Genomic DNA, 15,003 nt, shown 5'->3' with positions numbered 1-15,003 from the left:
AATGGTAAGCAAAAGTATTCCTTTATAATGGATTTGTTTAGCTTTTTGTAATCCATTCAAAGTCTCCATGGTTCCTGTAGGTACCAACTTATTATTTACATTTGTTACCATTGTCACTCCTCATTTCTTTGGCATAAATTGAAAAGAATTGACCTATAAGCTATTAGAATTTGGGTAAATCACTCTAGCATCTAACCATTTTAATACCTTTTTCTAAACCATTTATTCTATTATCGAGTTGAATCTTCTTTGTTGTTCCATCATCGACTTGCCCTCTTCTTTCACTAAAATCCATTACATACAAATAAAAGGGATAATATATTTAATGTCTATCAGCACTAACCCAATAACTACCTTATATTTTTTGAGAACTCTCAACAACTTTTCTTTTTCTACACAAGAGAGTTTAGATTGAATAATTATTGGATAAGTAGATAATCAAGATAAGCATACCAAAAATGTTCTAGTAATTGATTCAGCTCTAATACGAGTGGTTTTTTAATAGATGAGAGAAGCTTTGATGGACCCTGTCCCAATTCTGTAAAGTGTTTCCTATTATTAAGGCTGAATAGCTTCATCCATCATGCATATTCCAACACTTCATCATCCTTTATCATCGTTTAATTATAATTAACTAAGCAAGCTTCCAACGACTCTTTTTGTTTATAAGACCATTTGATGACCACATAATCAATTGCTTGGATGCTAAAACAACTCTCATTAGTATAAGGAATCTTAACGGCATTGAAAATATTAAAGATCACCTCTTTCTCATTTACCCTTAATCATACTTTTTTTTAAAAAAAACATTAATTAAGGGTTGTCTAGTGGCTAAGAATAGTCTATAATGAAGGATAAGGATCCCACTATCCTCTTCCATGTTAAGAATGGTGAAGCCAGATGAAAAAATAAATTTTCCCACCTTGACAAAAATATCTTCAATTATTCCTTGTGGGTGCTTTTTTTTATCAATTATCTAATTTCAATGTAATCATAGTAAGTCTTGCTTCACGTAATCCTAGGTTTTGAAAATAGATAAAGGCATAAGATTAATATTTGCATTTAAATCAAAGTTCTTTCAAACTCAGCATTTCTAATTGAACAAAATATTGTGATACTCCTTTAGATCCTTAAGTTTTGGGGGTAATGTTTTTTTGTAGAATTGCAATGCATTTTTCAGTAAGGGCTACTATTTCATATCCCTTCAATTTTCTCTTATTTGGCAAGATTTCCTTAAAGATTTTCACATAACATGGCATTTATTCAAAAGCATCTACAAAAAGAATGTTAATATGCAAGTTTTTAGATGCATCTATCTTTTTTTTTAATAAATTGTTTATCTAATTCTTTTATATTTGTTGACAGAATGAAACTTTTAGTGGGTTTTTCAGAAATCTCTAAGTGAAGAGGTGAAGTATGAAGTTGTTACCCTCATTTTTTTTTACTGACTTAATTTGTTAGCTATATTTGGGGTGTCTAACTCTTTCCTACTCCTTAGTGTTATTGCCTTCCACTGCTCTTTTAGATTCACTTTGGTGGTTTTAGAAAAATTGCCTCATTATCTCCCCTTGAGCATGTTGGTCAACTAATTAAACTTTTAAATTCTGTATTGAAGCTACTTGACTGTGAAAACTAGTCTTAGTATCTTTTATGAATTGGTTGGTGTCATTTGCCAGGTGTGCCATTGCTTCTTCTAATGATTATTCTTTTTGTGGCTTACTTGATGACAACATAGATGGAGGCTTCATTACATTCTGATTATTCCATGCAAAATTAGAGTGATTTCTCATCCAGGATTGTATATAGCATTGTATGGATTGTCCTGTCAATTGTAATTTGCGACAAAGTGTGCTTCAACCTTTGGAATCTTTTGTTAAACTTTCAGCCTAATCCAATAGTCAGATTGAAAGTTATACTTGTTATCATAAAACAATGTATTAAAAATAATAAGCCCAGAAACCTCCTTTAATATCCTTAAATGATAAGAAAACCTTTCCAAATAAGCTAGCTATTGACCTTTAGTTTTCTTCTTGGACATGGACTCTTTATTAACTTTATTTCTATATTAGATAAGAATTGATGTGTTGTCACACCAATATAATATGAACTCTTTTGCAGCTAAAAATATTTTCACACATAATAAAGACTTTTAAGTTGATATGGAATTAATAAAGCACATGAAAATGCTTAATTAATAAAGGTTACCATATATTCCATTTGGATAGCCCATCATTGCAAATAATTAGGGTTATAGGTGGATCAGACCCCTCTTTTATATAGATTAAATTGATTAAGGTCATATTATTTTTTGTTATCTACTTGAATTTTTTTTTGCCTAAATACTCCAAGTAAGCTCATTAAATACATCATTGAGCTTCTTTACCCTTGATCACGTAATGAATCCAATTGGCATTTCTAATGGATCTTGTGGTGTTGTAGGCTATGTTATGTACCAATCCACATCAAACATTATTGTATAATATATGTACATGGAAAAGGGGTTTCAAACTTTAATATGATATCATCTATTTGTTTAATAATATAAAGTCTATTTATGATTAGTGTTTTTTAATTAGAATATTTTCCACTATCGACTACATGATTGTTAGAGATCATTCTTGATCACTAGGTTAAGAGACTTGTATCTTCTTCTTGGTAACAATCTATACAATCATTTGTTCTTTGGCAAGTGTACATCAATCCAAAAAAAGAAGCCATAATCTTATCCTAGAAGGTTTCTTATATAATAACTTATGCACCGAGTTATCTAGCCATGAGCCATGGAGTAAACCTTTAAGGAGAATAATCAACACAATTGTGTGGACGAGGTTGTTGTTTACCTTGCCTAGTTTTACAGTGGTTATTTTATTTTCATATTCAATATGTTTTAGTTCACTAAATAAAATATGAAATCATTGGATATAATTTGGAGTATTTTGTTTTAAGAAAATTGAGAGTTGTTAAGTATTTCTCTTGAATATGCATAAGAATATAAAACATCTTATATATAATTTTTATTTTATTTTATACAAATTATATCCAATTTCAATAGATAAAAATTATATTCAATTTTTTTTTAATTTTTAATTTTTTTTTATTTTTATACAAGCTGATTTTTCAATTTCAACAGATAAAAAACCTAAAATAGATGAATGGTTTGGATACATATATTTGAGTCAAGTAATTCTAAGATTAAGAAAATATAACAAGAAAACAAAATCAAAGAACACAAATGGACTATTACATTACTAATTTAACCCTTAGATATCACCACTACACACACGTTTTTATTTCTATTTTATTACATTATTATGACATGATGCATTTGTCCAACAATATAGTAGCAACCCACAATACATAATATTGGTATGGTTCGATAAAGAATGTTAATGTATATGATTAAATCAAATTGACAAATGATGGTTGGATCAATAAAAATCAGACCGCCTTGTAAACTAAGGACACTACAAATAATATAAGATCAAGATATTTTGTCGTATCGTCTATAATTAAAGGTATGTTTGAGAATGTGGTAGCAATTGCGGTTTAAAGTGTTTTTTACTTAGAAATATATCAAAATAATATTTTTGATATCCGCATATTAAATCAATATAAAAATATAAAAAAATTTAATTTTAAACAAAACAAATTGTAAATTTTGAAAAACAGTGTTCCAAACAAGTTGTAAAACTATGCCAAGTTTAAATGGGAAAATAAATAAATGGATGAATGGAGAGATGGAGTAGTATTTGCCGTTTTGTTTTTACTAAGACAAGATGCATAGGTCCCTTCTCCTTAAAAATGTTGATTTTGTCGTGTTATGAGGTGGGGAGAGACAACATGCTTTATATGTGGAGGCATTTGTGAAGACAAAGCAAAATGAAATGAAAAGAAAAGAAGCTTCAATACTAATAACAAAAGTAAACACTAAGATTAGGACATGGATATTGCAATTTATCAGGAAAAGAAATGTACTTTGGAGTGCAGTACGAAAGCCTATTCTGGCTCTTCTGAAGCTAGAAAGCACACTCTTTCCAACTCACATAACACACACACACACACACACACACACACACACACACACACACACACATATATATATATATAATATATATATATATATATATATATATATATTCTTCTTAAATTGGCTGGTTGATATATGAATTAAAAAAAATTCAGTCGACTAATAAAAATATGGTTTTATTTTAAAAATATTTTTAAGATGATATTATTTTTTTTTTAAAAAAAAATATTGAGACAGCAATATATATATTGGATCAACTTGGGTCAACTTATATTAACTTGCTAAACTCGTGACCTGAGTTATAAACTCTTTTAAATTTAATAAATTTATTTTTTAAAAAATTATTTTTATTTAATTATATGATAAAAAATAGATACTTACAAAATAAGCATCAACTCAATATATGAAAGTTTTTATGTGACCATGATAACCTCATAAAAAATAAATCAAAATAAATCATGAAATTTAATTATATTTTTTGTTGAGGTATTATTTTACTTAATAATATGATAAAAAAATATAGATACTTAAGAAACCGAGTACCAACCCAACGCCGATATGTTTTTCTAAGATCACGATAATCCTATAGAAAATAAATCAAAATAAATTATGAAACTTCATTCATAACAATTATTTTTTTTAAAAGTATTTTTTATTTAAAAATATGATCAATTGTTTTTATTTAATAATATGATAAAAAAATAAATGATTATAAAACTGAATCCTAACTTAGCACCATGATATTTTTCCAAGACTATGGTAGCTTCATGCAAAGAAAATTGAAATAAATAATAAAATGTAATTTTCAATAAATCCAAAGTAAAGATATGAAAAAGAAAAAGAAAAAGAAAAAAAGAGAGAGTTACTGTTCCAATAAAGATACGAGGAGGGTAGCATTGATTTGCCCTGCTCAAGTAGTTCTTGTTAATGAATAACATGGGCCTCGGTAACTCGGCATTCCAGATAAACATCATAACAAGGAAGAATAAACAGTCTGCCATTAATGTGCTAATTAGGGTTGTCTTGGAAGAAGAGAGGCAAATGAATTGAATATTGGGTCCGTAAGGGTAAGTATGGATATGATCACATGGTTGAGGGCATGCTTTGATTCCTTTAACAAAAGCAGAAAAAAATCACACCTCAAAATAGAAGAGAGGACGGGGAAGACGACCCACTCCCCCCCCTAATCACATGCTTCCAGGGGACCATCTACCCCCTTGATTAGAGGTAACCCCAAGTGCATGAGAAGATCCCAAAAACCAATACAAAAAGGAAGGTTGCTGCCTCAAATCCTACTTCTCACTAAAAGACAAGTACAAACTCCAGAGGAGTTCATCTGCATGCTGGATCACAGTCACCTTTGTTTTAAAAGAACATTTCATGCCTTGAGTGCTGCAACTGTCCTTTGCTTTACATCTTGTAGTAACACTATATATATATTCTGGCCATTAATAATACTAACATATAAAGCCACCATTCTAGATGCCCGGCCCCTGTTCTTTTTTCGAAAAGGAAAACAATCCCGTCCACCTCCCTACCTTGGAAACGGAAGGAAACTTCCCCATGGCATTAATTCTAGGAAAACTCGTTGGATCTGTTCAATAAAGAATGTTTGGACACCAAGGGATCACATTTCTCTTCTGGGATAGCTAGTATTACTCTTAAATGCTGCTCTGAAACAAGATTTTTGGTTGCTGCATTAAATTATCATCACGCTATTTGCTATGGGGATTGGGGACAAACTAAATCCAGCAAATCAATCTGTTCAAACTAATTACAAATGGTATTTCATATCTGTTGGAGTGTGTGTGTGTGTGTTAACACTTTGGACAGCATTCATATAATTAGGTGCAAATTAATTACTTAATTATATGCAAATTGAATGATCTGCAAAGTCTCTCTCTCTCTCTCTCTCTCTCTCTCTCTCTCTCTCTATATATATATATATATATATATATGGCACCTTCCAGGCCAGCAGGAAAGTTACGGGTCGGTATGTGTCGGTAATAGAATTTGAGTGATCAATGCGCTATCAGAACATGAAGTGGAAGTGACCCAGAAGCCCAGCAGGGTACATGGGGTTTCGCAAATCTGAACTGGTGACCATTAAGCAAATAGTACTTGAATATATATTCGTCATAAAATCAAGAACTAGCTAACTACTCACGAAATATCAAGTCTTTAAACTAATTATTTTCACAAGAGTGCATGCATTGGTGAGTGGGTTTGTTGTGAAAATTCCCAATAAAATGGTCGGGTGTCCATGATTTGATTGGCTTAGATACCTAATTCCAATGCAAATTAATAGATAAAGACAACCTATGTCATCTTGAATCCCTCGAGCAACAAAATGCTAATCTAAGATTTCTAGAGTTCATTATGTTAATCAAAGAAAAACCAATCTTCTTCTTCTTCTTGTTTTTCTTTTTTATCCACATCTTACCGATTCCTGCTTCCAAGACAGCTTTAGATTCTTGATCAATTAATTTGGATTCCCTTGAGACGAATTTACCAGTACTTATGATTAGACACATTGCTCATGACATGCTAGAATTGTGTGTGAGAGAGAGAGATGTCTTGGCCAGTAATAAACGATAGATAAGCTTATAAAACCACAAGGTTACAAAACTGTAGAGATTTTGGAGATATACATTACATGCACGAGAAGAAAAATAAAAAAGAAACAGGGGAAAGGGAGCTACCTACCTAGCTAGTTGTTAGCCCTATACTTGACAAGTCCTAGGGTGATGAAACTCGAAGACCCTGGCAAACACTTGGATAGATCCATGGGTAAAATGCATTTGGCAAGAACACCATGGCCAAGGTGGGGTTAGTGTATTAACTTCGAAGGGATCAGGGATGGGTAGGTGGAATGCAATTGCTCGCTTAATCCATCTAGTATTTCCGGTAGGCTCTATGATTTTCAGGGCAAGAATATTGCTGGCATCCTGGTCACTCGACTCATTAAAGCTCTTAATTGCACTCGACTCATCGGAGATTGGCACTGATTTATGAGCCTTGGTTCGAGTATTTGAGATTGTTCATGGATTGGACAGATGTTGGAAGATGATAGGTGCGCCATACTGGGGGTAAAGTAGCATGAGGACTGTTGGTGCATGCTGATAGCTAGGGGCCAGTCTGAAAGAGAATCGTTGCAGCAATATAGCGAGCGTTAATTTGGCTTGCAAGATGGCTAGATTTTGGCCGATGCAGGTGCGGACTCCGAGCCCGAACGGAATGAACGCCACGTGATGCTTAGCAGCGCGGGCCACACCACCGGAGAAGCGAGCAGGGTTGAATTCATTTGCATCATTGCCCCATATCGATTGATCATGATGAAGGGCCAGGATCGGTATCAAGATCTCGGTCCCACTGGGGACTTTGTAGCCCCCCAGCTCCACATCAACCTTGGACCGTCTGATTGTGGCGATTGTTGGTGGGTACAGCCGTAAGGATTCATTTAAGATCATGGTCAGCTGCACACCATAACAAGATTCAGCATGTAAATGAAATGACGAAAATGCCACTACTACTCGTTGGTTCTCCAGCTCCGAGTACAAGATCAGTGTATCTACATTGTATATAGGATAAGAAGGGCAGGAAAAAACAAGAACAGAAAACGAAGCAGAAAAAAAAAAAGCAGTAAAGCGAGAGAGAGGGAGAGTTGTTTTTTTGGTATTCTTTTTTTCCCACGGGAAACAAGCAATGAGCAGAGAGAGACAAAACAAGAATTTTGTCACAAGTCTTGGAAGGGGGCTTTACCGTCTTAAGCTTTGCAACATCATCCTTGGTGGGCGTCTCACGTGATCCACACACCCTCAAGACCTCCTCACGTGCTTGAGCCTGCCACTGTGGATGCATTGCTAGTAGGACCGTTGTCCACGTCAGCAGGTTTGATGTGGTGTGCTGGCCCGCAAAGAAAAAGCTCTTGCACTCTTCGACAATGTCGTGTACGGTTACATCAGTACATGAATTTGAGGCCTGAATCATTAGTCCTAACAAATCCTTAGGACAGCTATCTTGATGCGTTTTGTTGACGCTCGATTTCTCTCTTCTCCTTTCAATGAGCTTCATCAGTGATTTCTTGATTTCTTTGTCCAGTCTCCACGAATTAATGTTCCTTCTTGTCGGAAAGAACCTGAAAAATCAAAAATCATTTTCTCTAGCCCATGTAGATGGAACGGAATTGAAATTCCTCGCACATCGACATGTACTTTGATTAGTTACCTGTAACCTGGGATTAGAACTCGTCGGAACGCCACGGCAGCGAGGACCATTTGCTGTGCTTGCAATTGAAAAATGGCCTTTCCATCTTCGTAGCTGCTGCCAAATGCTGTTCGCGTAATGACGTCTTCTGTTAGGGTTTGGAACCATTCGGAAACTTCAATTTCCACCTCGTCAGAATTTGTCATTGCCGACCATTGATCCAGCATATCGATCACGCTCTTTGCCACCACAGGTACTAGCAACTGCAGAAATTAATATAAAAGAATTTAAGTACGCTCTTATACTTTCTCTTTTGTTTTCTTCCGGCCCCTGAGCCCATACATCCAAGTAATTTTATAACTTTTCAACTTACCTTGAGATTTTCCATGTGGAATGTGGGTGTTATGATTTTCCTATGGCGAGCCCATTTTTCTCCTTTGAGGCTTAGGAGTCCATCACCTTCAAGCTGCTTAACAAGAGGATGAGCCTCCACCTTCTCGTACAATTCCGACTTGGATGTAAAAATTTCTCGGATGAGATCTGGATCAGAGACGGTAAGTCGAACCGTGGGTCCGAACCATACAAGAAACGTTGCACCTGCAATAAACACCGGGTCATATCAATTCAAATCCTGTTACTCACGTAAGCAGGGAAATTGTCAGGCGAGACAGGTTAATAACTCTGTACACAAAATAATCGAGGTGTAAAATGGAAGAGGTAAAGCGGAAAGAAGTGTTTGCAGCAAGCAGGAACTTGAATATATACATGGTCGAGTAGCAATTAAGTGGCAAATTCGCAAAAAGAAATAAGACGGAAACATGACCACAATTAATTCAGAGACCCTACATGAAAGAGAGCAGATACAAAAGAAAGGAGGCAAGAAGACAGCTGAAACTATTCTGATTGCTAACACCAACAGCTTCATCATCAGTGAACAAGTTCCCAATAAAACAGAAAAGTCATAAGCAAAAGGAAATCACTTTTAATTAAAAAAATATAACCTGGTTTTAAACTCTAGAAAGAGGAAGTTGCAAGAAGAAGAAAAGAGAGAGAGAAAAAAAGGGAAAGAAAACAAGAAGTGCAACAGTCCAAAACTCAGAAGTTCAACATCCAGCATCCAGGCACAGAAAGATGCTGAAAAGTTGTTAAAAGAAGTACCTGAACTAATGGGTAAAAAGCCTTTTAAAAGTCACAAAATTTGGAGGATGGATCACAGGCCAAGCTAAAGAAACACATCATAGCAGAAGCACCCAACATCAACAGCTTTAGTGATATTTTCAAGGCAAACTCTTGCGAATATGTGGTTTTGACAAAGATAAGGTTGGAAAGCCACGTTGTTTTACTACACATTTAATTATGGTTCTCAAACAACTGTACATTCGTATCACCAGGCACAATCACAAGAAGTCAGAAAACAAGAGGAAACATTTTAGTTCATCATCGATCAAGAACACAAAATATCGAAGAGGACAAATTGCTAGAGAAAATTTAAAACCAGTCATTTTAGACCGAAAAAAGTAAAGGAACGGATTTGCTGTACCGTAGATTTTCTTCCAGTGATGGTAAAAAGAGAGAACTCTAGGCAGTATGTTGTGAGAGAAGGGCATAGGTTGAGAAGAGGCCTTCAACATCATTTCCACAATCTCCTTCACGTTGCCAATGAAGAAACGATAAGGGGGTCCTCTGATTCCTTGCCTGGAAAAATGGTGCTCAATTCTTCGGGGTCTACACCAAAGCAAGACTACAATCTTTATCAAAAAAACTAATGCCAAGAAGGAGATGGCAAGCAGCTTAATGTGCCAGTAATAATACAAGAACAGCTCCTTCATGTTAGAAGAAGGGGTGGGAGTGCTTGCTTTCCAGATAGAGCTTAGCGCACAGTCTCTTCTCCTCTCCGATTCCTAAGAGTGGAGCAGCAGCCTTTTCTGTTTTTGCTTCTTATCTACCCTGCTCTCTCGCTCTCTCGCTCTCTCGCTCTCTCTCTCTCTCGCTTATGTTGGTTGGTATTTTTGCCTGTGAGCTAGTTGTGTGCTGGCTTTTCAATACAAATGTTTTTGAGTGAGAGAGACAGCCTAATAGGCAAGGCCAACGGCGTAGGGGCCGCCAATGGAATTCTAAGGGTCAACGAGTAACGAGGATATTTGTTTCCTTTTGCGAAAATCTTAAAAGAGTTTCTTTTTAATTAGCAACATGGTCGAACAAGAACATTAGGCAAAGAAGCAAGTTTAAAAAGTCAATTAAGAAAATAACATAATTAATAAATTATGTTATTGTAACAATGACACCATATAACTTATACTATAAGAACAACAAAATCTATTGAATTATAAATTTTTTGTTTATGACTTTTGAGTTAAATTTAGAATTTTAAGTAATAGTTTTCATTCTGAATAAAATAAAAACAATTGATTTTTTTTTTATTCTCAATAATTATATATTTATAGATGAAAAAGATTAGTTATAGTACTAAACTTGAACTTGAACAGGATTCCTTCATTAAATTAATTAATAATTATAATTATTAGGTTAATTAATAATTATTATCATTATCCATGAAATTGATTAGTCATAGCAAAATTAGATTTTAAAAGGATTTTGTAATGGGTAGGTTAATTAATAATAATGTAATTATCAAACAGAATATTATTTCTATTAAATACTTTCATGAAATTAAATATTATATAGATTAAATACATTTGATAAACAAAATATGGCATTAATTAAATACGGGAAAATGGTGTGAATTAAATATGTTCCTGAAATGAGATATTTTAACTTATATAATTAAGGAATACTATTGAAATTTAATTTTACTACAACAATTAAATTTCATTGATAATTATCATAATTATTAATTAATTATCTAGTTAAGGAATTCTAATGAAATTTATATTGACTACAACTAATCATTCTCAATGATAATTATTATCATTATTAATTAAATTAAAAATTTCTATTAAAATTTAATTTGACTAAAACTTCATTAATAAGTATCATAACTATTAATTAACCTACCCATTAAGGAATTCTAATGAAGTTTAAATTGACTAATTATTGATTTTTTATGATAATAATCAGAATTATTGATTAACCTATCCACTTAAGGAAACCTAAGTTTAATTTGACTAAAACTAATCAATTTCATATATAATTATCATAAATATCAATTAACCTACCCATTAAGGAGAAAGAGAGAAGAACTCTAAGATTTAAGAAAACATTCATCCATAAACCATAACATTTTCTCTCTCAACAAACAAACCTAAAACAAAACCAAAAACCCTGGCCACATCTCAACCTACATCACCAAATTTTGGCGAATCACTGTCATTTTAGCCACCATAACAACAATCTTAACCTCTCTTTTTATCTCTCATCATTTTCTAGCAAATTTTCTCAGTCTTCTTCCGTAAAAAAATAGCATGAAAAAAAAAGAAGCTACTAGAGAAGGAAATTATAGACCACTGAACATTCTAGGACATAGATATCCTCTCATTGACAGCGATTATTGTCATCACCAATACCAATTGATAGATAAGAGAGCAGTATAACCTGTAAAGTTAAAGGGATCCTATTGAAATTTAAATTGAGTACAACTAACAATTTTAAATGATTATTATCATATTTATTAATTAACCTACCTAGTTAAGGAATCCTATTAAAATTTAATTTGACTACAACTAATCAATTTCAATAACAATTATCATAATTATTAATTAACCTATCCTATAAAGGAATTTTAAAGAAATTTAAATAGACTGCAACTAATTAATAATTTTCAATGATAGCTATCATTATTATTAATTAACCTACCTAGTTAAGCAATTCTATTAAAATTTAATTTTACTACAACTAATCAATTTCATTGATAAATATCATAATTATTTTTTAACCTGCCCACTTTAAAGAATCCTATTGAAATTTAATTTGATTGCAACTAATTAAATTGATTTATAATTATTGTAATTATAAATTAACCTACCAATTAAAAAATCCTATTGAAATCTAATTTGACTACAACTAATCAATTTCAATGATAATATCTTTATTATTATTTAACCTATCCTTATTAGGAATCCTATTGAAATTTAATAAGACTACAACTAATTAATTTTATTGATAATTATCATAATTATCAATTAACTTAAGAAGTCCTGTTAAAATTTATTTTGACAACAATTACAAATAATAATTTTCAATGAAAATTATCATAATTATTTATTTACTTACCCAGTTAAGATAGCTTGATTAGTTGTAGTAGTCAAATCAAATTTCATATGATTCTTTAATTGTGTATATTAATTAATAATTATGATAATTATCATTGAAATTGATTAGTTGTAGCTGAAATTAAATTTCAATAGGATTCTTAATTGGGTAAGTAAATTAATAATTATAACTGTCATTGAAAATAATTAGCTGTAATTGTAGTAAAATAAAATATTAATAGGACTAAGTTAATTATTAGTTATGATAATTATCAATAAAATTGATTAGTTGTAGTCTAATTAAATTTCAATAGGATTGGTTTATGGGTATGTTAATTATTAATAAAGATAATTATCAATGAAATTAATTAGTTTTAGTCAAATTAAATTTTAATAGAATTTCTTAATTGGTAGATTAATTCATAATTACAATAATTATCATCAAAAAATAAGTTTCAATGGCACTCCTCAATGGGTTGGTTAAATAATAATTGTGATAATTATCAACAAAATTTATTAGTAATAGTCAAATTAAATTTCAATAGGATCCTGTAATTTGTGGGTTAATTAATAATTACAATAATTATCAATCAATTTTATTAGTTGCAACCAAATTAAATTTTATTCCTTAACTGGGAAAGGTTAATAAATAATTATGATAATTATCAATGAAATTGATTAATTGTAGTTGTAGTAAAATTAAATTTTAATAAAATTCCATAACTAGGTAGGTTAATTAATAATATTGGTAGCTATCATTGAAAATTATTACTTGTAGTCTATTTAAATTTCATTAGAATTCCTTAATAGGATAGGTTGATTAATAATTATGATAATTGTCATTGAAATTGTTTAGTTTTAGTCAAATTAAATTTCAATAGAATTTCTTAAATGGGTAGGTTAATTAATAATTATTATAATAATCATTTAAAATTATTTGTTGTACTTAATTTAAATTTCAGTAGGATTTTTTTAAACTTTGCAGGCTACACCTCTCTCTTATCTATCAATTGGTATTGGTTATGACAATCATCACTATCAATGGAAGGATATTTATGACCTAAAAGGTTCAATGATCTACAATTTCTTTCTCTAAAAGCTTTTCTTTATTTTTTTATTATGATGTTTTCTAATGGCATAATACTAGGAAAGTTGGCTGGAAAAGGATGAGAGATGAAAGAGAGGTTATGATTGTTGTTATTTGAAAAATGGTTTTTCCAAAAAATATATATTAAAAAATATCTATAAAGTTTAGGAAACTATCAAATTAAGTTTTATTTAATATTTTTAAGTGATAGAAATATTGTATTAAAATTTCATAGAAAGCTAAAAATTAGAATTGAAGCATGCAATATATTTAATTATGCATATTAATGTGTTTTTATGTATGATTGATGATTATGGACAATAAAAAACCAATATGGTTATGTTTTTGATAGTCAAATCTTTTTTAATATTAAATAAGGCTTGTGAGTACTGCCTTTTCTCTATTTTTCTTATAAGATTGTAAAATTACTTTCTTATCTAATTTTCCTTGAATATAAATTGAGGCTTCTTATAAAATTATATAAATATTATGTAATTTAGAAATATAAGAATTTAGATAAGAAAAATTATTTTGTAATCCAAGACGAAGAAAAATTATTTTATAATCAAATTTAGATAAGAAAAATTGGAATCCAATTTTATATGATTTAGATGAACCACTCATGATCATATAAGATTAGGGGTAATGGTTAGGCGAAACATATATGATATGTTTTAACAAAAAAATTATTACCTAACTGATCTATAAGTCATATAGATATGTGATTGACAAATTATATTATCTATCTAATTTAATTTATTTTGATTTGTTAAGCCACTCAAAGTTAGATAAATTAAATGAAATCCTAACCCATTAAAAAATCGAAGAAAGATTTCCTCAATTAATAAGGAGGGTTATTAATTTGCAAGAAAATAATAGAAGATCAAATTATGATTGAAGACCTTATCTTAATTTGATTATAAAATATATGCATGAAACTAATACTCGCTTTTAAGCTTGCCTTGTTGAACTTGTCATTTTATTTTAATGATTGATCTTATTACAACCTTAATTCTCAAAATTGTATCTAGTGCTTTGTCATTGACATTTTATCTTCAAGTTTAGACTTTCTACATTATAAGGGGCACTTTATAGAGCTGTTTGTCTTTCTCTTTTCATAATCATTTTTTGATTTTTTATTTGAACTTGATCATTTAAATTTTTCACTTGATCATTTATTAGCTTTCTTTTTGTGAAACTTTTATCCATTTTATATTTCTTTTATCTCTTTCTATTTAGAGAACCTCATCGATTGTTTGAAAGCTTCTAGAACGTATCTCTAGTGCAAGGGGTGATCCTTATATGGGTTATTGTCCAAGAAATATTTAAGGCTCAAGATAATAAGGAATATTTTTTATTTATAAAGGATAATTCAAAGATAGCCTTTCTTACTCTCAAACCTAAACTTGTCTATGCAAACAAATGTCAACCTTTTTTGACCAATGTAAAGAACCTTAAAGTCAATCACAGAGATG

The 15,003-nt window shown here is 31.1% G+C and overlaps 1 protein-coding gene across 1 annotated transcript; it reads right to left on the bottom strand.

The window, feature by feature from the left end:
- Positions 1–6,604: 6,604 nt before the first annotated feature.
- Positions 6,605–10,260, bottom strand: LOC118054182 (cytochrome P450 734A1). Its single transcript, XM_035065667.2, has 5 exons — positions 9,774–10,260; positions 8,607–8,830; positions 8,255–8,496; positions 7,790–8,165; positions 6,605–7,503 (listed from the first exon to the last, which is right to left on the bottom strand). Exons 1-5 carry the CDS (start codon positions 10,060–10,062, stop codon positions 7,069–7,071), a joined length of 1,566 nt encoding a protein of 521 aa, XP_034921558.1. The 5' UTR covers positions 10,063–10,260; the 3' UTR covers positions 6,605–7,068.
- Positions 10,261–15,003: the final 4,743 nt, after the last annotated feature.

Source organism: Populus alba, chromosome 18, assembly GCF_005239225.2.
Source record: "Populus alba chromosome 18, ASM523922v2, whole genome shotgun sequence".
NCBI classification, from domain to species: Eukaryota; Viridiplantae; Streptophyta; class Magnoliopsida; order Malpighiales; family Salicaceae; genus Populus; species Populus alba.
Note: the sequence above shows the minus strand (reverse complement) of the source record. Positions and strands in the feature narration are given on the sequence as shown.